Source organism: Plasmopara halstedii (genome assembly GCF_900000015.1).
Source record: "Plasmopara halstedii genome assembly, contig: Scaffold_3120, whole genome shotgun sequence".
NCBI lineage: Eukaryota > Oomycota > Peronosporomycetes > Peronosporales > Peronosporaceae > Plasmopara > Plasmopara halstedii.
This window is the reverse complement of record NW_020190023.1, coordinates 1762211-1788075: the sequence shown is the minus strand read 5'-3', so window position 1 is coordinate 1788075 and position 25865 is coordinate 1762211. Positions and strand designations below refer to the sequence as shown.

Genomic DNA, 25865 nt, shown 5'->3' with positions numbered 1-25865 from the left:
CATCTTGCTCAAAGGCCCACAAAGACCACTACACCCGTGTTGCCTGCCGAGTCCTTCGGCAGCCCAAATACATGGGCTTCCAACACCCGGAGGGTATGGCCAGCGGCGTGGCCGCGATTCGGAGAGGGTTTCACCCTCTGACACGTCTCAAACGTGTGCACATATGTGCTCGTCCACTTATACAGCCTGGGCCCCCAATAGTACCAACTCACCGAGTTGTACGTCTTCTCACGACCGGGATGACGACGACGTGGGGTATCGTGAGCCTGATAGAAAATACGATATTTTAAATTTTCATCGTGAGGAGCCACAATTCGTGGCGTATCTGTTGAATCGGTGCTATAATACAGCAAGCCGTTACTCAACGAATATCGGTGTAATTGTGCGCGCAATCGTGCCGATAATTTCTTGCCGAGTTTCCAAACTCATTGCTCTCGAGAGCCGGTAGCAGCGCTACGCACATACTATCACCCGCGTATGCGGCGCGGATGAATCCGTCACTGACGACGTCACCGTCGTGACATGAGCAAGCTCACAGTCCGGTCTGCGTGGCAACGCATCAGCCAAAGCATTCTGCTTTCCTGGCTTATACTTCACCTCGAAGTTACATGATGCAAAGAATGCAAGCCACGTGGTCATCCTCTGCGAGAGGTGAGGCGAATGAGTCGCAGTGCGTAAGGACACATGATCTGTGTAGATCACAAACAGCTCTGAGCCAAGCAGGTGAACCCTGAACTTAACAAGTGCATACTTCATCGCAAGTAATTTCTTGTCGTGGGTAGCTCCTCTCCATAGCCTTCACATTCCTTATCCTTCTTGATAAGATCAGACAATGGCCGTGGCACTTCCGCATGATTTGCGCAAGTCTTTTTATTTCTATGGAACCAGCCAGTCCACAATGGCCTCGACCTTTGCGGGATCCGCTCGAAGGCCACGCTTCCCAATTAAGCACCATAAAAAATGGGATTTCGCCAGCTGCACTTATCGGCATTAGCATACAGCTACTTCGTGCGCATGCGCTCGAGCAGCGCTCTCAAATGGACGATGTGGTTTTCCATATCTGTCGTCCCGTACCCCGCACGACTGTGGATGAAGATGTCGTCGAAAGAATGTCTGCGCATATGCCCGATGGAGCCTAAGCAATTGCGTCACAAGACGATCAAATGTTGCTGGTGCATTTGACAGCCGTTGGGTCACTTGCTACCATCGTTCCGACACAAACACCGATTCTACAAAAGAATGTTCTTCAGAACAGTATGGTTGGCTGTAAAAAGTGCAGCGCTTTTGACTTGGTCGATGGTTTTCACCAATTGCTCGTGAGAGCGAGTAATATTTCGCTGACAGCGGTGAGTACTCCGAGCGGGATAGTCTGGGTCTAGCTTACTATAAGCGTGAACGATACGCTACTTGCGAGTGTCGAATGAGAAACTTGCTCTCACGCACCATTCCTGCTTCGTGCTTCGCAGAACGAAAAGCGCCAATGATGTCACACTGCTCGTTGGGCAGGGACCATTGGAGTATTACGTAGCATCTGGTTCCCGGAACCAGGTCAATACACCTTGGTCCGGAGATGCGGGTCTTTGGAGTCTTGGAATTCCTTAACGAAAGAATAGTACGGATCCGAGGGATCCTTCAGTATCGACAATCCACTTCTAGCAGAACCGTGTCTTAGTGTCCTCCAGGACAGCTTCATCCAGAAGCGACAGCAAGTAAATCTCCACGTTCGGTTGTATAATGACAACCTCGGCTAAATTACCTGCCTTCAAGGCATCACACACCCTTCGAAGGATATCTCGCGCAGCTCAAGAAGAGCATCCACCGCGGGAATGCCTCGAAGATGACGTCCTCGTCTTTCACTCCCGTCATACCGTTGACAAGGGTATATGACTGTGCGTTATTGTCTACGGTAGACACATTCTGGGTCAGGGTCGACATCCTGCGTCTTGCAGATATCATACGGCTTCGCTGTCTCCTCTCGATAGAAAATTTACTTCTCATCGAGACCAGTGGGAGCACGCACTCAGCGTCGTCCGTGGTCCCCACTTCCAGCTCCATCGAAGCCGTGATGTCATTAACAACATCCGACGAAGTGCTGCTATTTCCGCAGTCTTCGTCTAGTAGATAATGTGCCACTCCACGCGCATCAGAAGGGCCTTGCTCGGGATGCCTCGGACCTCGTCCGACCATGCCACTCTTGGCGTGCAGCAACTGCTTTGAAACGTGAACAGTGCTCAATGGAATACGTGCCAATCCACGCGCATCACAAGGGCCTCGCCCTTGGTTCCTCGGACCTCGACTGACCATGCCTTTCTTGTCACGCAGCAACTGCTTCGTAGCGTGAGCAGTGCTCAGTGGGTTGTGCTACTCGACGTGCATCACAAGGGTTTCACCCTTGATGCCTCGGCCCTTGGCCGATCATGTCATCTTGGCATGCAGCGACTGCTCCAATACTTGAGCAGCGCTCAGTGGGTTACGTGCCATTTCCACACGGAAACCCTCGGCACAGTGACACAAGCCCCCGTCGCTAAGCGAACAGTGACGGTGTCGGTTTCAGCACATCAGCATACATCTGACTTCCGTTGATCGTGGAGTGTCGAGAATTATTGTCCGACCTAACATAATCGATAAGAATTCTCCATGATTTATCAAAGCCCTCACGGTCGCTTCTACGACCAGCAAGCCCGGCTTGCACACCCTTTCTGTGTTCAAGAGCTCGGGGCTCTTTGGGGTTGGGCTCTGCTGCCCTCTACTTCTTTGAGGCTCAGCAGAACTCATTTCTCCCCAGAAGGGCACCCCGTGCATACTAAACAATCTGCTTTGGCGCAGATTGGTTAGAAAGGAGATGTTGGCTTGTTGAACCTTTACGCGCCTTGCGCACAAATCGTCCGAAGGTGACGGTTATCTCCACAAACAAAACACCGTCAGGTGTTTACACGCTGCTCAGCAGCTCGAAGCTCTCCCTCCTCTTTCTCAGCATAGCTGAGATCCATTGGCTCAGGTCTGCTCGACGAGCTCTGAGGGTGTTCATTCTTACTAAGTCGTGCCGACTTGATGCTAAATTTGGCATTTAATGCCACGCTCACCGCTTCTTCAAAAGAAGATGAAAGACTTCCATTCTGGCCGTGCCAGTGCGGAGGCCCTCCATAAAGACGGTCACTGCGACCGCCTTGGGGAGAGGATCTACTACCATCCCGGCAAAAAGAGTACTCAACATTTGAACGAAGTCCACCAACTCCTTCTTGCCCTGTCGAGCAGCACGGAGACGTGATCTCAGTCGATATGCCTGATTAGGCGGCGAGAACATACGCAGAAGCTGACGTTCTGCTCCTTCCAGGAGGGGAAGGCAGCTTCAACCGAAGCACCGCACGTTAGTGCTCATTCTCGCGCTCGGCCCCCGAGATTGTAGATAGCTAGCGCCACGAGCTGTTGCTCGTATTGGAGCATGGCGGATGACATAGCCAGAGAAGGAGTTTCTCTTCATTCTTACCCTCAAAGGTTTTAAGGTCCACCATGAGCGGCTTGGGTGGGAAGGAATCATCCGTCGTCGACGGTCACAGACGCAATCTACGCTGACGGCTTCTCCTGTAAGTGCTTTGACAGAGTATTTTCATTACTTGAAAACGCCACTAGGCGCGAGCTTATGGCCTCGAGCCCTTGCGCAACGAGGTGGTCCACGCCCTCAGGGTCCAGCAGGGACATCAGCTTATTGAGCCCGTCCTGCATGCCCTGGGGCAAATAGGAGTATTCCTCTATCCCCACAGAAGATCGGTCGTAACGCCGCAGTCGTACCATGACCAATAAGTGCCACCAAGTGCAGCGGGGCTGCCGTAAGCTAAGGTCGCCGACCTTCCGGTTTTTCCAAGAGCCAGTAAGAGTATAGCGGATTGCAATCCGCCACCTCCGAGTACTAAAGCCTTACCCAAGGCAAACGAACACTTCGGTTCAAAATAGAAACTGTTTTTAATTGTTTTAGTTGCTGCAGAGCCACCGACATCTAAAACCCTAGGTTATCTTTATTAATATACCTAATTAATATAGCAAAATCTAACTAATATAGTAATATGCACTACTAATGGCAATCCTGCCACGTGATGGTTACGGTGTAGCTACACTTACTGGGTTGCCTAAGTTTGTGCGACCCGCTCGTTCTTACGAGGGCACGTATAACCCCGTTCTAGTGAACCCATCGGCCGAATTTCAATTTCAAACACAGGTTCTTACCTTTTACACATCGATTAATGTTAGCGGCGGGAAATCTTGCTTTTGTCAGCTGTCTCGATGGTGCTGACAATTTGACTCTTTCGAGAATAGTCGAAACTGACGTGAGGCAATGTGTGATGCAATCAGTGAGCCACACCATTTTCTTACAAAATATTATAGGCTCCTTAACTGTTTCAGTCCTTATTGCTGCCCCGGGTATGTTTTAGCGTAGTATCAAACTTTTCACCCGCATCATTTTATGTGTGAATCATCTGCCTCTACCATCTACTGCACATCCTAACTTTCAATATTAATGTCGCAAACTGGACGCATGGCACTCAATTTCGACGAGATGAATTCTTCAATTTTGGTATAAGGTGCTATTAGCAAGTCAAATCAAATTGACAGCCGCTTTTTCACCAAAAACGAAGCTACTTCGCGGCGGGATCTCACATATCAGTGATAAAGAACCAGGCGCAATCTATGAGGCATGCGCTGATTTATTCAATGCAAGATCCAAATGCTAACATTCCTCTCCTGTACCGCGATATCACCATAAAGGTGCTTTTGAATTCTCACTCACCCTGCGATCAATGCTTTCTGTCTGACCATCTGCCTGCGGGTTCTCAATAGTTGGTATGTTTGATTCGGTACCAAGCCCCCAGAACAAATGCGCGGTAATTTTGCTGCGAAAAACGATATTGATCTGGAGCTATGGTCACCGGCGAGCTGTGAAAACAAAAAACATTTGTCATGATACATCTAGCCTGTAAATGGTATCCTCACCGGCAACAGTGTCGCTGACAGCAGCGATTTAGGCCAACTTGCTCAGATGGTCCAAAGATCACGAAGCCAGGGTTATATTTTTTAGTAGACCAGAAAAATTTATACTGATAGACTGTATCCGGCGTACGGCAAGAGTTAACTCTGTCGACATTATTCGCGCGTGCTTACCCGATTACATATACTGAGCCCACAGGTATATATTCCTCGCAGAATCGCATGTCTTACCTTTTTTAAGATGGTCACCTACTACCACAATAGGGTATCTATCACCAGACGTTGACAATCGAGTCGGAAGTGCTGTAACACAAAAAACCTCGGGATTAATGTCATATCGTGCTTCGTAAGGCTCAAAAGTATCCTTGCTTACTAAAGAATTCAACAATGCACCACATGTCGCGTCTGACCTGTTAGTCGTACTTCTCGCCTTGCTTGTGCACGTCGCCACCATCATAACATCGAACACTTCTTAGTACGGGCGACAGGAAAGCACATCCGTCACCACATTCAGCTAGCCTGGCTTATACGCTACCTGGAAGATATGAGGATAAACATCTTGCTTTTTTCTGACAGAGATGTGGTTATGGCGTCTCTTGGCGCGACGACGAATGATCTGTATAAATCACAAATGTCATAGCGACCAGCAGGTGTACCATGAACTGGGCAAGAAACATCTACATAGCAAGTATCGCCTTGTCATGACTTTGTTCAACCTATCTTCTGCTTTAGACTGACAATAATCGATCTCAATGATGCGCTCATGCCCATTGAATCGTATCGGAGAACAGTTTATGACAACGTTCGAAGCGTCGCAGACAACATAAAATGACCGATCCGGATCCTGAAGGACCGTACCATTTCGGTATGAATTGCAGTAAGAAGTTGGCCATACTAAAACACTTCCTTCAGTTTCTTTTGGTTGTTGACATTGACCAATCTCGTGTCGCCATCATCTCGCTCCTCAGCGAGGCATTATCGAAGCGCATTTGCTATTCGCAACATTCTATCGTGGATGTCCACATCTGATTACTCGTGCCTGGATAGAAATCGTTTGAACAGGTATGTGCGTATGCATGATGCGGCCTGACGGTTGGGCATCGCAGTTGTAGGTAGCCCTTAAGGCTCAGCAATACTCTCAGAGCATCTTGTTCGGCGTATTTAATGCAATAGATTGGCACTGTCTCTCATGGCAGTTACAACATCAACCTACTATCCAAAAAAGAGAATTGAACATGCATGGTAAGACTGACTATTATGTGCAGGTCTTTTCTAAAAATAGTTAATAATGCAAGAATCACAGCTTTGTTATGCTTACTTTAAGCCTGCAGATGGTGTCTAACGTCGTATCAGAAGATCTAACAGCAATTTGTCTAACAGCAAGCGGTATTAGGCCTTCTGATACAGACTTTTGGCGCCGAGTATTTCTATCCTTTAAGCGAATCTTCACACGACATTAAGTGTCAATGCTGTCATAAAAACGTACACAATAATTACGCAACAAGGTTTGTACAAAAATGATACGCTTGGACTAACGTATCAATTTGACAAACCTTTCGATCCAAGGGCAAAACCTATGGCGGGTCTTTTGGCACTACGTCATGAGATTCCTTCAAGATTGCAAAGGATCTTTGAGGATAAATGCCCCACTCTCCACACCCAGTATTCTCAACAACGGACATTGTCAGACAAAAACTCAAAATCACTCGATCATGAGCTCAGTATTTCACTTGCCAACTTGGTGATGCAGTTGCTTGCACATCTTAGCCCTTCCGACTTGACGAGAGCCTAATGAGGCGAGACTTGCAAGTCATGAGATACGCAGTCACTTCATTCATGAGCAGATAATCGTTCTAGCCACCACCCCTACGGGAGCTTCACTGATCCACACGAAAGGCCGAGTCATCAGTACGGTTACGCATCGAGGCAACGATAATGTATCCTTAATAGCATTAAATCCTGGCTGTTCAACTCGCGACCTACAGTCAACTCGCGACCGCAACATACAGCTGCTCTTATTCAATCCACATGCACTCGGGTTAAAATTTTACCATACAGCTGTGATGAATAAGGACACACTCCGGAAACCGCACAATACTCGATACCTCCGCGCTCATCTGGAGATTGCGACCCACAGCCGCTCCCGCCCTTCGTGCCTAGCTCAAGGTGTTTAGCAATATATAATTCGGCCAAAATTAATTCCTATAAGCGCCAAAGCGCTCAGTATCCTGGCAGTGGTGGGTACACGACTCACCAAAACTCCGCTAAGCGAGAAGTGTTCGATTCTTCGATTTCCAGCCTGGCTCGGTCATGCCATACTTGGTAAGATCGTATCGCAAACTTACGTGAACAGCACCTCGAGCTGTTTTTAGCTCTAATGATAAATTTCAACGATTATTCGACAATTTTATCAGTCTCCCCTCATAGGACGCTTTTATACCAAGGCGCCCGTGTGCTGTCGACAGTTGCGCATCGTACGTACCGGCAAGACGCTCTCAAAATATCAGAACCTTCCACGATCTGAGTACTTGATGAAAACAATCAACAGCCCTGGGCTGTAGGCCCCACCACTCTCTAAGAAGCTCCATCAGGTGCACTTTAGCCTTAACAGCCAAATCCTACCGCAGTATCATTTGCACGTTTCAATCTTACTTGTCGTTGGTGTTCATGCACTCATGCTAAGCCTCGGTCCCCGAGCAAAACTTTGTCTTTATGTTAATGTTTGACATGCTACAACTTCAGTGGGTATATCTCCCATAACATCCTTCCGACACATAGAGGTTTAGCTACTTCCGCGACCTTGGTAATCATTGTTGCTACGAGACGAACTGAAAGACTAAAGACACCGCTATATGCAGTCAGCTATTCCAAAATAAATTTCTTTTGTTTGATATATCGATTATATTAAGTTATTAAACCTAACAAAATCTCTACATATAATCTGACTTACAAAAAAAAATCCAGACTTTGTTGTCGCTATTTTCGTTGTATAACCCGGCACGTTGTTATGATAATTTTAGAAGACGCTAATTCTGACGAATAGATACGTTCGATACCAGCATAGTCATTAGAAGTAATCGCAAGATGTTCATGAAGAGGCGTACGTACTTCCATCAACTACTTTGTGTGTAGTAAATAAACTACACGCTCAGTCCAGAAAAAGATCTATCGCCTTCCCTTCTTTTGACTGGAAAATGCTCAAGCGCTCGTCACTTCGTCCGTCTACGGACGACGACGGTCCTTGCGCCATTAAAGTCGTGGTGCGCGCCCGCCCCCTTAATGACAAAGAGCGGCAAGCTAACACGCCGATTGTAGTGGGCGTCAGTCGTACTCAAATTCAAGTAGTAAATCCTGCTATATTTTCGGATCCATCAGTTCTTGAAGCGGCAGGTTCGGGGGGAAGTGGTCCCGCATTGAGTTCTTCACTTATATCAGCAGCGAATGTCACCGGGGAATGCCGCACGTTTCAATTTGATCGGTGTTTTGGTTCTTTCTTCAATGGCCATGATGTGGATGAAGAGAAACAGAGACCTAATCAGGAACTCATTTTTGACGAAATGGGGCAATCATTGATCGAGTCAGCATTTCAAGGATTTAATTGTACCATGTTCGCATACGGTCAAACGGGTAGTGGCAAGACGCATACAATGGTTGGTGATAAAACTGCTAGTGGGAAAGGGGTCATTCCTAGAGTATGTGAAGCATTATTTCAAGAGATTGAAGCTCGAAGAGAGCGTGAAAGTATATTTCACGATCAAGATGGATTGAAAAGAACGATCTATAGTGCTCATGTGAGCTATTGTGAGATATACAAGGAAAAGGTAAATGATCTGCTTGATACAGAAATATCAGAGAAACAAAGATCGTCATTAGCGAACCATACTCAAAGTGACGTGGAAAGTCGACGAGCACTCAAAGTGCGAGAACATCCAGTGACAGGCCCATTTGTGGAAGGACTAAGTATTCGGTCAGTGACATCGTATGCTGACATTGCGGACGAAATGCTTGCAGGAGAGAAGCTACGGACAGTCGCTTCGACTTTAATGAATGCTGTGTCATCACGCTCACACGCCGTTTTTACGATTACGTTTACTCAGACATCGTTCGACCCAATTTCACAGTGCGCGAATGAAAAGGTTGTAGAATTGAAACTTGTAAAAGGCCAGAGTCTTACTCAGATTCCTTACCAATGCTTATAGACTTCAAAGATCAGTATGATTGATCTTGCTGGTTCCGAACGTGCGAATGTGTCGGGTACTAGTGGTGATCGGTTGAAAGAGGGCGCTATGATTAACAAAAGCCTCACCACGCTAGGACGTGTCATCTCAGCCCTCAGCAAGTATGTTTTATCTCTAAATTTATATAATAGTGCTAATGCAAACAAACTGTCTGTACAGACAAGCGTCAGACAGGATCCCTTATCGAGATAGCACACTTACGTGGCTGTTAAAGGAAAGTTTAGGAGGAAACGCGAAGGTTGGTTCTAAGTTCTTGCGGTAGAAACTACATGTTTTTATCGATACTGTATGGTATCCATATGATAGACAACTATGCTTGCCATGATCAGTCCTTCTTCAGAAGTAAGTTGACGTATGTTTATATTTTTCATATCGTACTAATGAATACTCTTCTCTCAAAGAATTACGACGAGACAATGAGCACGTTGCGGTATGCAGAGTCCGCGAAAAAAGTGATGAATCGTGCAGTTGTAAACGAAGACAAGAATGCTCGAATCATACGACAGCTTCGCAATGAAATTGAAGAGTTACGATTGCAACTGGCACGACATGAGGCTAATCCGAGCATAGAACATAGAACTTCCAGCACTGCTGCTTGTTTGGTCGAGCACGAATCATTTTACGCCGAGTTGCAGAAAGAGGTTGATTTTTTTCGCTCACAACAGATGCCAGTGAGTGAAAGTACTGGACGCTGTGCCATTCATTTGAGCGACAGCCTCCCGAGTCTTGTAAATTTAAGCGCCAACTTGGTACCTGGTGAAGCCCTTGCGTATGTTCTCGTGGAGGGCACAACGTTATTCGGGTCTGATCCAAGCCCCGACATGACAAAATACGAGGCTGTTGAAGTCGCTTCAGACCACATGGAAAATGATGAACAGTCGATCGAAATTAGCGAAATGCCTTACAAGCCAAGAAAACGACGCGGATCATGGACTTCAACAATGTTGCGACGTCGAAAAAATCATCCAAAGAGCGCTCCATCAACTCCTAGAGGAAAAACTTCTCAACCAGTCAGTGCTGCTGAAATCGTTTTAGCTCTTTCGAGTGGCAAACGATCGGTGATGCAGATTTGTAAACTTCCTGGAGGCGAAGTGAGTCAAATATTACCTCTACATGCTCGATTTACTTGTACACGAGTGCTGAAGGAACAAGACTCGAATAGTGAAAACAATTTGACTGAATACATTGTGGAGCTTGAGTCACTAGATCCCACAGCAATTGTTCTAGTCAATGGAGAGTCTCTAGACTTCGGTAAAGAACAGCCTATGAAACTACATCATGGTGACCAAGTGCGGCTTGGCAAACCCTATTGCTTTCGAATTCATGGTACGTTGCTTTAATGTTCAATGCTCGTCGGATACTTAGTTACTAAGGTGTTTGCTTGTGACTCAGTGCCTGGATATGCACCGTCGACGCCACGAATCGCAGAGGCAGTTGAGCAACCGCTGGGAGTAGAAATTGGCTTTAATCGCGAGCTCCAAGTGCTGATAGACGAAGCAAATGCAATTTGTACGAAGTATGTTCTTAATACTACATTTGCGGTGGGACCCGAAGGAAGTGTTACTGTCAGGAAAAGGCTTGAAGGATATTGCTGCAGCACCATACAGTGGGATCGGACGATGTTCGAGATGAAACTTCAATTCTTACGAGAATTTGCCGCCTCTTTAGAAAATGTCGTGTCTTACACTGTCGAGACAAGTCCGATGATTCAGGATGTACAAGCTCCTGTAGATCCTTCTAAAGTTGCTGCTTTTCGTCTACCAGGTGCTGTTACGGAAAGTGATGTACCAGTTACTGAAGTTAAATGCGAGAATGAAAAGCATGCAACGACTGAGCAAGTTCTTGTTAAACCGCAAACCCAAATAATGTCTTCGCTACGTTTACTCGGGTATGGACAGATTTATTTTCCAGCTCAAGAATTACAATCAATTGTGCCTTTATCTGTCGCGGTCTACGACTTTTCTGCAACTTTTATTGGCAATCTTCAGACGCGGTTGGAGGCAATTCAGGGGTCGGCTCAACCAGGTAAAAAGAGAGGCATTTTGTCATCAAAAGATACCACGAACTCGCTCCATCGTATTCGAGTGCATCTCGATAAGATGGAATTTGACACTAAGAGTTTTGTTTCTGCGTCCAATATTTTCGTCACACTCAAAGAGACAGCGTCAAAAGCATTTAAAAGGAGGAATTTCGAGCATAACGAAGTTTCATCTGACGAAGAGGACATGCCAAAGGTCTTCTCGACGCCCCGAGTGCCCCCAACGCAAGCGAAAAACGATCAGAAGACATTTTTGATCAATGATACCTTCGATACATCCATTAACGTGAAGAAAAACCCGACTTATCAATCATTTGCTAATAACGAATCATTGCTGGTAGAAATTTGGGGCTATGATGTCAAGTTGAATTATTTCGTTGATCAGACGCAAATGGAGTCTCAGCAGGTCGAATTTTACGTCTCTGTCGATGTCGAAGAAAGAGAAGCTGACGGTTTATATCATCCTGTTGCTGTAAAACCTGATGGTGCACTACGACTTCATGCAAATCGCTCTCGACGCATACTCGTGCGCGTGATACAATCGGATCAGCAGCCTTTTGCATTATCTAAGATCGTTCAAGTTCGCATTGCAGCTCCAGACGCCCCTTCGGTCAATCGAATGGCTTCAATGTCAAGAGTAATGGGCAAGACAACGCAACGAATGCTACCAAAATCTGCACATCACGAAGAAAGTGCTTCGAACGAGAATGAGTCACTCAAATTGGACTCAAGCAAATGGAAAAAACTTAATTTATGGGGTGACTGTGGAGTGAATGATTCAAGTCGATCACTCTGTGCGACTTTATGCTGGGAACATGCTCCGGATAGTGACCTAGAGCCTATTAACACAGCTGGGACTCGTTCGACATATCGTCTTGCAATAGCTTTTACAACTCGCTGGTCAAAAGTACCGATTGCGATCTCGAAAAGCTTGGTGACTAAGGTCTGTGGAAGCAACGTCTCAGCTGCTCAAAGATTTACTCGCAACTTGGAGGCTTCACGTACCGTGTGGTGGGCGAAAGAAAGTTACAGTCGCAGTTATCGACTTGGTACATGGTATGCTGCTGACTTTATGGTGGAAGAAGTACCTAAAGACGACGATTCCAACTCTTCAAATGAATCCAACGATGCAGCTTTAATCAGTGAATACGTTGTCGCTCACCACATCAATGGCTTGCTGCGACTGGAGAACACGATGCAATTAGAACGGTTGCGGCAAAAAGTGTGGACTTTCATGAACTTACCATCAGGTAAAAGTCAGGATAATTCTGAACCTTTGACAGCGTCCAAAGTGAATGCATGTCTATGCGAGCTCGACAACAAAAAGGACGAAGTTGCTTGTGCATTTGAATGCGTACAATTTGACTCGCCTGATCTGTATCTCCGTTACCAGAAGCGAGCTGACCTTCTCATGAACCTTTTTACGGGTAAAGTCGTGAATTCTGAAGCAGTAACGACCGTCGAAAACTCATCGGACAAGTCCCTTGTGGTCGATGATTCACTTCAGCTAAGACAACACATTATTCATTTCGTGTCGGAACCAACGCAATTGATCGGTGGCGATCAGTTAGGAGGTGAAATGAGTGGATTTCTTATGCTTTCGCTATCATGTTTTGATCAAGAGACAGCGGCCGCGATTGTAACACCTTTAGGAGGTGCTACAGTGCGATCTCCAAAAGCTGGTACTCACCAAGTGTCGTGGGAACGACAATGGTTTGTCTTAAAGCGACCATTTCTGTATGCGTATATGAGTTTTGCACGCAAACAACAGACTGGTGTCATGGATTTATCACTCTGTCGGCTTATTGTGGCAACTTCGGCCGATGTGCCGTTCTCGTTTCGTCTTGTGTGCGTGAATCCAATGAAGCAGTGCACAGTATGGTGGCTACAGGCGTCGACAGCTGCTGAGATGCGAGCGTGGTTGGTTGCGATCGATCCACTTAAGATTCAAGCACGGCAAAGCGTTACATCTACGCTTTCTGCAGCAGAAACACCCGCACTTACAGCCTAAGAGGTGCCGTTAATCAGTCATAACACAAAATCATAAAAGGTCTTTCAACCGATAGATATCCGTGTTTAAGTCAAAATCACAACTCCAGATTTTGAATGTCAATCTAGCAAAACAAGAAGCAGTTTTCTATACAGCTAGCACGCACGCTTCATATATGCCTCACTTCCAGAAGTTATATTGCTAAGCCGTAGACATAAAGGACCGTAGTAATGGTAGCATTCTCCCACAGCACAGTACAAGAGCCTTTAGCATTGATAGTGATAAGATAAAAATCGCTACAGTATCAAGTTGTACACGAACCATCCGATCTATCGTCCCAATACGTGCAACTAACATACGAAAGGATAAATAAACTGTGCAGACACATTTAAACGATAAGTAGTTCGTTACCTGCCGATTTCGAGTCCTGCACCTTTACGTTGTCGAATAAAACACGATACAATGTACTTGAAATTCTGCCGTTGTAAAAAGGTTAGGATCACCATGATATATTCCGTAGTATATCGCAAACGTGAAAATCTGACCGGACAAAGACGCTTCAAGTCTGCAATACACGCAGTTGTCACCAAGTTCACCCATTCATTAGCCTATTGCAAAAGTTGTCAGCAGATCATTTCCCCTAACAACTTTAAATTGTTCACCTTCGTATTGTCGTACACATTCCCTTCAAGAACCGTTCGTACAGCGTCCTGTACGATGAAGCTCACTTCATCTTGAAGCAAAGGAAAGTCATAGCACGTATCTTTCAACATATTTCGAGATTCGAGGCTTATGTGACGGTTCACGACGAGATCAAACCTATAATACAATAACGAGCAGATTCCGTGGAAGTTGAAAGCTAAGAAGGCAAAGTCTCAGATGAATGATTCGCAAGCTGTTTCACCAGATACACAGGCCGACGAACCAGAACAAGGAAAACTTGATATAGACTCAGGTGATGGTGATAGTACAATCAGTTTATCACCGTCTGCTATTGATGAGATGTTTCAACAATTGGACGAGGAAAATATGCTCTCGACGTCAGCGATGACAACAACGCGGTATTTTGTCGAGAAGGAAAGTAGCGGCGATTTTATTCAAGTACGCGTAAGACAAAGCAACAAGCAATTAATAAACGCTAGAAGGGCCGAAACGCGAAAGAAAAATTGGATCGACGCAACGAAATCTGTACTTTTGATGTGCTGGGTTGCTTTACAAAAAAGTGGAGAAAAAGCTCTTGTTGTTATGCTCTTAGGAGTTATGACTGGAATGTGCTGGGCAGATGCCATCAATCTACGATCCGGAAATGTGTTCGTGTCAGCAGAAACATTCGACAGCTCAGTGTGCGCGTACAGTGCTGGCTCCAACCGCTGGCGACAAGAATGTTTCATCTTGTTAAAATATCCTTCTCACTGAATATTTGCCTGTTTCTACAATATTACTGAAGCCTTACTTACATCACAAACCACCATGGATAATGTCTCTTACTGGAGTGTTGTTTGGTCTTATAAGGGACCTCATGCGAATGTATCCGCACGATCAATATAAGTGTGTTGAGGATGGTGCGACAGCGGAGCTTTCGTTGTCACGACTGGTAATCAACAAAATTTGTGACTTGAAGTATCATGTTAGATATTTGACAACTTCACGGTGCCAAAGCTTCACGCTGCAGTGGCTCTATTATCTTTAGCATTTGTAGCACTGCTTTCAGGATCTCCATCGGCATTTCGTCTGAGTCGATTGCTACACGAAAACACAAAATGGTAAGCCATAAATATTGTAATTAAATCCTATGGTTCATGATCAATAGGTTGAACAGGTGTGAAGAAAAAGCATCAGATATGTCAAGATTCTTTCATGACATTACGATATTGCGATCCTGTGCGCTATTACTTGTTATTTTCATCACCATAGCTTGGCTACTTTTTGCTCTGGTGCGTGAAACATTTACTTTCTGATGAGCTGTTAATACTGACACACTAGCTACTAGCAATGTAGTTTGACAATGACATTAAGAAATACCAATTCCAGTCATGTAGCAGAGCTGCAAGAAGAACTTGCTGATCTCAAAACACGGTTTGGAAAAAGATTCCCACCTGTATTTCTTCATTTGTATTCGATGACTCACGTTTAAAAGTTCTTTCTTTATCTTCAATTAGTTTGTGTAAGCTGCAGGGATCGTACCTTGAACGATTGTCAGCTGAGGAGCTAAGGTCGCTAATTCAGCTGCATCAGGTACGCAACTCTATCACTAAGCTAGAAATCCAGAAGGATATACAGTTTTAACGTGTACTGCAGCGTGCAATCGAACAGACTGAAAATGCTCTTGTGTTGCAGTTGCAAGCGAGCATTTAAAGTGAGGAAGTACAGGATTTCATATTGTTGACTTAGTATATTATTATTTCCTTACATCATTTTAAATTACCGAGCTCAATATTTCCATACAGATAAATCAACAATAAAATAGAAAACAAAAATATGTTATTCAAATAATTATATTGATGAAAGAAACGATGCTGAATTAATGCTGAACCTCTCATTTCGGTGTTACTGTGACATTTTACACTATCCATCCATTGAACTGACAGATGAGCTCTGCTATACTGTAAGATAGTGGTAGTTTTGCTGAGTTGCAAAAGCACTTGTCTGTTTTATTGCGAGCTTAAAAGGTGCATGCTATCTAGCACAACAACCCGCTCACAAGAAGATTGCAGCGCCTTCTAGGCCAGATGCTCCGAAAATCAACTGTCTCTCTCTCAATTTGTTTTAACAAAATTTGGCATGCGTAGTAGCATTAACAGCATACTGTTGACGTTAATCTTTTACACGAGTCAATCTGGGCGCGAGTGTACGTGAGGGATAGTACAGTCGTATTAAGGACTGTCCCAATAGGCCATTCACTGATTTCCATATGCAGTCATGGAAAATTGTGTCTTCTCTTGCAGAAGGACGAATGGCTGACACGTAAAAAAATATATTAAGGACTAGGGAATGAGTGAAGATTGATGTTAAACATGCTCTGCAGCAAATCTGGAGGGGGTTACCATTCACCATGTCTCCCTCCTTTCTGAAAGTCCTCGTTTTCTGATACGGTTGGCTGGCAATCAGAGCCTTTTTAAATACTGATTGCCCGCCCAGGTGCACTAATCGTCATTTATGCTATGGCGTTTTTATGTTTTTCTTGTCACGAAAAAGCCTTGGCAAACAAGGTCCATGAATGTCACATTCATCAGTGTGCAGCACAGCTTCTCTACACAAATAACATCTCTACAATATATATGACACCATTGCGACAATACACTTTGGTAGTAGTGCTCACTTAAGCGCTGCATGGAGGTAATTACCAACAGGCGACCAGATTTTTTCCACACAACCACACGAGCAAATCGTGGGATCTGAATTGTATTTCTCACATTACCACCCAAACTTTCATGTAGCCTCAAGAAATTATTCCATAAGCTGCTTAATTACCGCCGACGACTATAAATACAAGAGTTTCAACCATCTGATTTAGCACCGGATCTGACTGCCGATCAGAGGATGGACGATATCGTATCAGGTTGTAAGAACTACTCGCTCTTTTCTCGCACTGTTTGTTCCAGAAATTGCTTTCTAACATACATGAAGAAAAACGGCCATGAAGAAAGCAATTTACAGAGCCTCGCGAGATTGTAGTTGCTATCGCGAGATAGCGATCCCATCTTTGAAGAATCGCTTAATTTATTCAGCTTCTTTCTTCCAAGGTCAACTGGTGAACAAAAATATCGAAACGTTCATCGATATTTTACGTGGATTAATTCCTTTAGTTTTCATTAAACAGTGCTTACGCATGATAACGAGCAAATATTCACAAACGTAAACCACTTTGGCTGATAACTGGATTTTTTTTTTAATGCAAGCGATTCTTAATCCGTTGGGCTCAAAACTGCGGAGTCTCATAAGCTTAAAATTCTCATCATTTGATTGTTAGCACATGTATATGTAAGCAGACGGCAACATGTGCAGATCGCTACAGTAAAAGTTTGATCGACAACGAAAGTGTGGATTGTCTACGCTGCTGTCATCAGACTATCTTCAAACGCGCACAGGCGGTGCATTTGCCGTCAACTGGTAATCCAAAGCTGAGCACTCGTGTTCTTTGCACATCACATCCCGGAGCGCGTTCGACAATTTGCTCTTCGGTGGGGAAATTCTTCATTTTTTGGATTTCTGTCTATTTGGCAAGCAATTTACCACAAATTTATTTGCTCACGCCGCCTCATCACGAAATCGATCGCCAAGTGGCACCGCTTCATTCGCTCGTAACCTACGCGAGAAACATAAGTTTCGTCACAAGCAAGAGACGCTAGTGCGTTTGACTAGAGCTTCGAGTGTGACGAGCGTCCGACCATATTTGTTGGTGTTACGATCGCTCATTTTATAATTGAACGCGTCAATTCTCAACCGACAACTCTTCTAATCAGCTTTCAAAATGGATATTCGACGTCTGCTACACAATCCAGACGACGGTGGCTGGTATATCATTGGCGAGACCAAGAGTGAGGTCGAGCTGAACGAGTTTCGTCGATCACTTAAGCGCAACGCGATCATTAATACACACCTTGTCAACTGCACAATGAAGCACGAAAATCTTGGCATTGATACGGAACACAAAATGAAGGTCCAGTGGGCCAGATGCACCTCTGCATTATGTCATCCCAAAGGTAATAAGCTAGACGAACATGGTTTGCTACGTCTGTGCCCCGTGCAAGTGCGCATGTCCACGTGTCAGCTGACATTTGCTGGAATTATCTGTCAGGCGTATCAGCATTTGAGCGATGAACACGAATCGGCTGAGCCTTTGCAGACTCATGTGACTGAAGGGATGAAAACTCACATTGTGCAGATGCTATACGAGGACTCTGAGGTTAAGCCTATGGCTATTTACAAAAAACTCGTTGCATTGCACCAACACGGCGCGTTCTATCCGGACCCGATGCCTACAAAAATTCAGCTGCGCAATGCTCTCACGTATTTAAGGAATCGAAAGCTTAAATCATTGAGTAACACCAGCAACAGCGGACCGGTGATCCGTGCTAGACGAAAGCGGAGATTTGATACATTTTCGGACGGGAGCGAGTCTCCTCCTCTTGAAGAGCGCCGTGCACCCGAGTATTGAAAAGTATGTGCTACTCTACATAAGAGTATTTTACGTAGTACAAAATGAAAGTTAAAATGATAGACTTCTTAAGTTAAGTAAAAAACGTTTGATATGTAAGCATGATTATAAGCTGGTGTTTGTTTCTCCTGACGTAGCTGTACGGGTCACATAGTTAAACTAGGCTGTCACATACCTCCATTTGATTATGTTGTCGTGGCGTTCTCGCTTCTTCTAAGAAGATGTAGACCAGGAAGGATGTATGTTACGCACAATTGTACGAAATTGACATTGCACATCTGTCTGATTGTGAACACTTTATAATACCCAGAGAAGAATATGATGAGATGTGGTGAAACAGATATAAAATTAACGTACTCGCTCTACTTAAGTTTTCATTATTGTGCGGCCAATTATGGGGGGCTACGCTCTAACTTGATAAAACGCCGCCTTGATAGAGCGCTGTGGCGGTGTGTGCTGGCAGTGCCTCCACTACGTAGTGTCGAAGCGGGAGGCATTTGATGACTCGATGAAAGTGGAAGTAATAGATTGGATTCGTGATCGCGACAATGGCATTCTTACACGGGCTGCGAAGAAGTGAGAGCTCCCCCGGGTCTTACAAAATCTCGAATCCCCGTGACGGTGCGGACCTAGTGGACGAGCCGCTCTCAATTCTTGAGGCTCCCTCTACGACCCGAAAATGAATCGCTCAAGCAGCGGCGAGTGCACTGGCATCTGTATTGAACATGATGATGAAATTATTGAAGGTGAAAGTTACAAAAGAGCGTGTGAGCTGAAAACCATTCGCCACGTTGCTCAAGTGATCGCCAAACGAGCAAAAATTGAAGAATAAAAGTTCAAGGCATCGGAGTGACCAAGTTTATGGAACGCAATCGATTCTTGTTCCGTCTTTATCTAGCAACTTTGTCCGATGAAGCCCTACTGAATTGTGCATTTGAGTACATGAAGTTTTTGGCCAAACTCAAATCAACTTGTGTTCCTTTTTCCAGCACAATGCTAATGGACGAATCTGCTGTTTATTTAGAAAAATTGCGGTGCACAACAATGGCTACAACTGGATTACGTCACGTTTTGCTGAAAACCACTGAGTTGTTTCTATGAGAATAAAAGTTGTGCTGACCACCAAAGTCGATGGCAGGAAGGTAATGCCACTGGCGATAATCAGCGGCGGCGACACTTCTGTTCATAGGATACATGGTGTATGGATTGTATAACAAACCAACGCCTGGGCTTACATTAAAAGGCTGATCTCATGGATGGAGCATATATTTCCGCGCGTCGAGCTCTTGATGACAAGACAGTCGACATCGTGGCTCCGCTGAGCATCATGCTGAGGTCGCGTACTGCTGTACGGAAGTCGTCGAGAGTTTGAAGCACTTTATGAACCGACTCCCTCACGTAGAGGATAATCGCGCTCTGTCGGAGCGACCTTTAGCCGTCGAGTTGATTTTCGTGCATTGGTGAAGCGCCTTGCGCCGTCGGAAACGGAAATCGTTGCACTCCGTGCTCAAAACCGGTTGCTGGATCAGCTTCTAGGTGGTCGAGCACCTGTGGGCGCCGCCCCGGTGCCAACACTTCCGCGTTTACTTGTGTCGGATCCCGATACAGCTTAAGTAAGCCCATATAGAACACCGGGTGAGTGCGCATCCTTCCCGGAAGGTTTAGAGTATACACAAGACCCCGCTTGGCCACAAGCTAAAAAGGCCCAATAGACTTCTAGACAGCAGAAACTGTATGTGAAGGAATGCTTTTTGCATTGAAAAAAGTCTCTAACCTCATTGTTTGCAACACTTCTCTTGATTCTTTCGACTGCATATTCTTTCTGCGAGCACGTCGTAGGATGCTCAGTCTGGTAGACAGTAAGTCTTCGACTCCTTTACGCACAGCGAGAGGGCTGACATCAGCTAGCCGCTTAGTTATTCTTAATCCGCCAAACCCTGAGCCAGGAATGGCGGCGTCAGCAGGACGCGAAGATAAAAGAGCAAGCTCTCGTAGAACAGCAGACGCATGCACTGCATTGTCCAGAACGAACTCCGCAAGAGGCAGCATGGCGCTCCAGCGCCTCGGCATTTCATGCACAGACGCTGAGACGCCCTTCGCGTCTCAGCGACGTGATTTACGCGGTCAGTTTGACCATCGGTCTGCAGATGGTCTGCTGTTGACATAGTCAACTTGGTGCTCAGCGACCTGGAGATTGTCGACTAAAACTCCCCAGTGAATCGTGGGTCTCTGCCAGACGATTGACTCCGAGAGTCATATTGTCGAAAGACACGAACTACAAACAGCGTCGCTGTACCCACACCGTGGATGGTGTCTGGCACCGCCGCAAGATGATCCATCTTGCTCAAATGGTCGACAAAAACCACCACACCGGAGTTGCTAGCCGACTCCTTCGGCAGGCCAAACCCAAAGTCCATACGCTTTGACTACCAACACCCGGAGGGTACCGGTATACTGGCCAGCGGCGCCGCCGCATTTGACGAGGGCTATATCCTTGGACACGTCTCATACGTGTGCTCGTCTATTTGTACAGCTTGTATTACCAGTAGTGGCAACTCACAGAGCTGTACACGACCGAGATGACCACTGAATGGGATATCGTGGGCCTCATAGTTATTTACGTTAATTCAAATCCTCATCGTGAGTAACCACAAGTCGTGGCGTATCCGTCGAATCGGTGCTATAACACAGCAGCCCGTTATTCAACGGTGCAACCGTGCGTGCAATCGCGACGACAACTTCTTATCCGAGTTTCCAAACTCCTTGCTCCCGTGAGCCCGTAGGAGCGCTACGTATATATATCATCACAAGCGTATGCAGCACAGATCAAATAAGTCACTGACGGCGTCACCGTCATGGCATGAGCAAGCTCATAGTCCGGACTTCGTGATGCGTGACATTGCGTCAGCCAAAGCATTCTCCTTTCCTAGCTTATACTTCACCTGCAAAGAATGAGAGCCACATGCTCATCCTCTGCGAGAGGTGAGGTGACTAAGTCGCAGTGCGCAATGATGCATGATCTGTGCAGATCGCAAACGGCTTGGAGCCAAGCAGTGGACCCTGACCTTGACAAGTGCATACTTCAAGTATGTCCTTGTTGCTGACTAGGTAGTTCCTCTCCACATTCTTAAGCTGGCGAGATTCGAACGTGGCCACCCGATCTCGCCCTTCAACGTCTATTTGTCGCAGTGCACAGCCGATGAAAAAATCATAGGTGTACTAAAAGGACGATCGGGGTCTGGCAACAGACCTTCATGCAGTATTGGTGGATGAAGGAGGCTGTCGATCCCCGTCAAAAGCCTCCCGATGCTCAGTATAACAGCACCCTCCAACGGAGATTCGACAATGGCCGTGCTCTTTCCGCATAATTCTCGCTATCCTTATGCAAGTAGTTGGCGAGGACATGCCACATGTGCAAATCCTTATTATTTCTATGGAATCGGCCAGTCCACAATGGCCTTGACGCTTGCGGGATCTTCTCGAAGGCCACGTTTACCCTATAAAATACCCTAAAAGGGGATTTCTCCAGCTCCGAAGATGCACCTACATGTATTAGCATACAGCGTATTCGTGCGCATGCACTCGAGCACCGCTATAAACGGACGATGTTGTTCTGTACAATCGTCCTCTTGTGCCTCGTGCGACTGTGGACGAAGATTTCATTCAAGTATGCCTGTGCATACGCCTGATGAGGCCTGGACAGCTGCGTCACAAGACGATTCCACGTTGCTGGTGCGTTTGACAACCCTTGGGGCATCACCAGCCACCCCCAGAGCATGCCACTCCGAGTACTCATCGCTACCAGCAAAATATCACTCGCTCTCATGAGCAATTGGTAATATTGATCGGCCAAGTCGAGTACGCCGTACTTTGTACAGCCAGTCATATAGTTCTGGAGAATATCCTCTCTAGGAATCGTCGTTAGTGCTGAAATAGTGGAAGCGTTTTGCAAATAATCAGTGTGAATGATACGCTACTTGCTGTTCGGCTTCCGAAAAAAAAGTGGGTGTCGAATATAGAGACTTACTCTCACGCACCATTCCTGCGTCGTTCTTTGCACGGAAGATGGTGTCAATGACGTCACACTGCTCATTCGGCAGGAGCCGTTGGCGCGTTACGAAGTATTTGGTTCCCGAAATCAGGTCAATTTCACGACGCACATCTCGGTCCGGAGGTAGGAGCGACGGCGGGTCTTTGGAGGCGGCGTCTTGAATCCCCCCTCAATTAAGGATAGTATGGATCCTACTTCAGCATCAAAGATTCCTTCGTGCGCTCAGCACCCTTTTGGTGTCCTCCAGGACAGCTTCATCCAGAAGCGACGATGAGTTGATCTCCTCTTTCGGTCACTTCGGCTATGTCGCCTGCCTTCAAGGCACCGCCAGACTCTTCGAACGACCTCTCGTCCAGCTCAAGAAGAGCACCCACCGCGGAAATAGCCTCGAGGGTGACGTCGCCGTCTTCCTCTCACGTTGACAAGGGTATATAGCTGTGTGGTACCGTCTTCGGGAGCGACACCCTGGATCAGTTTAGACGTCCTGCGTCTCGCTGTTAACATAGGGCATCGCCTTATTCTATCTTTTGAGGTTCTACATCTCTTCAAGACCAGGGGGAACGCGCATACTCAGCGACGTCCAGTGTTCCCACTCCCTGCTCAAACTGAGCCTTGATGTTATTAACAACATCCGACAAAGAGCTGCTAGTTCCGCAGTCTTCGTCCAGTGGATGACGTGTCACTTCACGCGCATCAGAAAGGCCTTGCCCAGGATGCCTCAGACCATGCCACGCTTGGCATGCAGCAACTGCTTCAAAACGTGAGCAGTGCTCAGTGGATTACGTAACACTCCACGCGCCTCACTAGGGCCTCGCCCTCGATGCCTCGGACCTCGTCCGACCTTGCCACTATTGGTAAGCAGCAATAGCTTCGTAACGTGAGCAGTGTTCATTGGGTTACGTGCCACTCCCCGTGCATCACTGGGCCTTGCCCTCAATGCCTCGGCCCTTGGCCGGCCATGCCACTCTTGGCATGCAGCGAACGGACGTTCCAGCCCCGTCCCTGTTCCAATAGCGCTTCCGCTTCCTAGCAGAGGCGGGTTCTTACTCACCAAAGCTCCACTAGGAGACCTGCGTGTAGCGCTCAAGGTCTTCGACCCTTAACTAATCTATGGCTCATGGTGTTCCAATCATGCCATGCCAAGGATAAGGTCATCTTTTGAGTCCAAGTCTAAGACTAAGCGGCGTTTCACGCTGTCAAAGTCAAGAAGCTTGACTTCGAGGTCGACAGAGACTCTCGGCACCGTGGCACAAGTCCCCAACGTTATAGCAGACTTCCTTCGATCGTGGAGTGTCGAGCATGATTGCCCGAGGCCTAGAAATTGATAAGGAATTTCCATGGCTTCTCAAAGCCCTTCACGGTCGCTTTTACGACCAGTAAGCCCGGCTTGGTTACACGTTTCGTGTTCAAGAGCACGGAGCTCTTTGGGGCTGCGCCCTGCTGCCCTCTACCTATTTGCGGCTCAGGGCCATAGCTTAAGCTCTGCTTATGACCCTCTGGCTTCCCAGGCCACTGCCGAGAAGCGCGCTTCGAACCTACTGGGTCTTCCCGTTTCCCCGCGACAAACCAGACTGGTGAGAAGCGGGACGTCGGCTCGACGAAACGTTACGCACCTTGCAAAGAAGACAACCACTCTGAAGGCGTCGAGTGGCTCCACAAACAAAACACCGTCGTGCGTTCAAATGCTGCTCGGCAGCTCGAAGCTCTCCCTCCTCTTTCTCAGCAAATGTTGAGATCTATTGGCTCAGGCCCGCTCAACGAGCTCTGAGGGTGTGCATTCCAACCAAGTCGTACCGACTTAAAGTTGAATGTGGCATTCAATACCACAATCATTGCTTCTTCAAAAGAAGAGGATGCACATGAAAGACTTCCTTTCTGGTCACGCCAGTGAGAAGGCCCTCCATAAAAACGATCACTGTGACCGCCTCGGGGAGGGGATCGGCCGGTTATGAGAGTACGCGACTCTTGGACAAAGTCACCAATTCCTTCTTTACCTGTCGGGCGACAAAAAGGCATTTGCACTCGATATGCCTGGTTGGGCATCGAGAACACTCGTAACAGCTGCAGCTTCAGCTCCGCCCAGATGGGAAACGCCGCTTTAGCCGAAGTACCGCACGTCAGTGCCCATTCTCGCGCACGACCGCCGTGCTTGAAGATAGCTAGCGCCACGCGCTGTTGCTCATTCTGGAGCATGGCGGATCCCATAGCCATCTCAGCCTCTCTTACCCAATGCAGGAGATTAACTCCATCTTAATCATAGCCACCTCAGCATCATTTACCGAATACAGGAGATTGACTCCATACTTACCATAGCCATCTCAGCCTCTCTTATGCAATGGAGTAGATTAACTCTATCCTTACCCTATATGGTCTTAACGCTCACCATGAGCGGCCCGGATCGGGAGGAGTCATCTGTCGCCGACGCTGGGTTCGTGGACACAGTCGACCGCCGCCATCCTCTGCTCAAAATGCTCTAGCAGAGCAGTTTCATAGCTTGAAGACGCCTCTAGGTGCGCGCTTATCGCTTCAGGTTCTTGCGAAGAAAGGTGTTGCATACCCTTAGTGCCAAGCAGGGACATCAGCTTCTTGAGCCCGTTCTGCATGCTCTGGGGCAAATGGGAAAATTGATCCATCCTCACAGAGGATCAGTCGTAACGAATCAGGTGTCGATTGACTACAAGTGCTACCAAGTGCAGCGGAGCTACCGTAACTATTTGCTTAGAGGAAGCTAAGCTAAGGCCACCGACCTTACATTCTATACTAGAACCAGGATGAGTGTAACGAATCCCAATCCGCTTACCTAGAACCTTAACCTTAGGCAAACACACTCTTCCGTTTAGATTGTAAATTGTATTTCTTTTGTTTTATTTGCGGCAGAACCACCTCTATCTTAATCTAAAGGTTTTCAAATAATAGAACCAAACTAAATGAATAACTACTGGCAGTCCCACCACGTAGTAGCTTCTTGTGAAGGTGCAGCCACGCATAAAGAGCGCGAGCTTGACGCGCTGCCACATCTGAAGTATGGATTAAATTGAACAGGTACAACTTCGTCAAGATCTAGCTAAGAAATGTAGACACCCACACTATAGCCAACAAGATAATCACGAAAACCAATTTTCGATACATTTATGGTTGAATTTTTCGAAGTTTTGGAGCTCATTCGGCAGAAATGTAGGCATGTTACCAACTCGCCAGTTAAATGAATCCGGAATTCGTTTCCCAGGATCGCCGCCCAGCTCGCTGTGGTGTGGAGCTGTACATACTTGTGCCATGAAGAGCATTGCTGTAACAGGTACATAAAGTGGTTCTGTAAAATGGATATTTCGATAAGTCAGATGCGAAGCCAGTTCTCGAAAAACTTACGACGCATTAGCCTAAAGTATGATTTTATTAGTTAAGTTGGTATG

General features: G+C 46.4%; 5 protein-coding genes across 5 annotated transcripts; 4 read left to right on the top strand and 1 right to left on the bottom strand.

Moving 5' to 3' along the window:
- Positions 1 to 6215: 6215 nt before the first annotated feature.
- On the top strand, positions 6216 to 6440 carry PHALS_07917 (uncharacterized protein; the record flags this gene model as incomplete). Its single annotated transcript, XM_024721465.1, has 2 exons — positions 6216 to 6245; positions 6312 to 6440. The coding sequence occupies 2 exons, from the start codon at positions 6216 to 6218 to the stop codon at positions 6438 to 6440; spliced, it is 159 nt and encodes a 52-aa protein (XP_024586561.1).
- A 1734-nt stretch (positions 6441 to 8174) lies between these two features.
- On the top strand, positions 8175 to 13267 carry PHALS_07916 (kinesin-like protein; the record flags this gene model as incomplete). Its single annotated transcript, XM_024721464.1, has 6 exons — positions 8175 to 9116; positions 9180 to 9319; positions 9378 to 9456; positions 9525 to 9560; positions 9620 to 10544; positions 10611 to 13267. The coding sequence occupies 6 exons, from the start codon at positions 8175 to 8177 to the stop codon at positions 13265 to 13267; spliced, it is 4779 nt and encodes a 1592-aa protein (XP_024586560.1).
- Positions 13268 to 13439: 172 nt separating this feature from the next.
- PHALS_07915 (Dynein light chain) lies at positions 13440 to 14637 on the bottom strand (the record flags this gene model as incomplete). Its single annotated transcript, XM_024721463.1, has 8 exons — positions 13440 to 13510; positions 13568 to 13596; positions 13658 to 13722; positions 13792 to 13854; positions 13909 to 13979; positions 14066 to 14105; positions 14172 to 14185; positions 14544 to 14637. 8 exons carry the CDS (start codon positions 14635 to 14637, stop codon positions 13440 to 13442), a joined length of 447 nt encoding a protein of 148 aa, XP_024586559.1.
- Positions 14638 to 14723: 86 nt separating this feature from the next.
- PHALS_07914 (uncharacterized protein) lies at positions 14724 to 15601 on the top strand (the record flags this gene model as incomplete). The annotated part of the gene is made up of 6 exons (XM_024721462.1): positions 14724 to 14840; positions 14879 to 15009; positions 15066 to 15180; positions 15237 to 15322; positions 15406 to 15481; positions 15545 to 15601. 6 exons carry the CDS (start codon positions 14724 to 14726, stop codon positions 15599 to 15601), a joined length of 582 nt encoding a protein of 193 aa, XP_024586558.1.
- Positions 15602 to 17717: 2116 nt separating this feature from the next.
- Positions 17718 to 18404, top strand: PHALS_07913 (uncharacterized protein; the record flags this gene model as incomplete). Its single annotated transcript, XM_024721461.1, has 1 exon — positions 17718 to 18404. One exon carries the CDS (start codon positions 17718 to 17720, stop codon positions 18402 to 18404), a length of 687 nt encoding a protein of 228 aa, XP_024586557.1.
- Positions 18405 to 25865: the final 7461 nt, after the last annotated feature.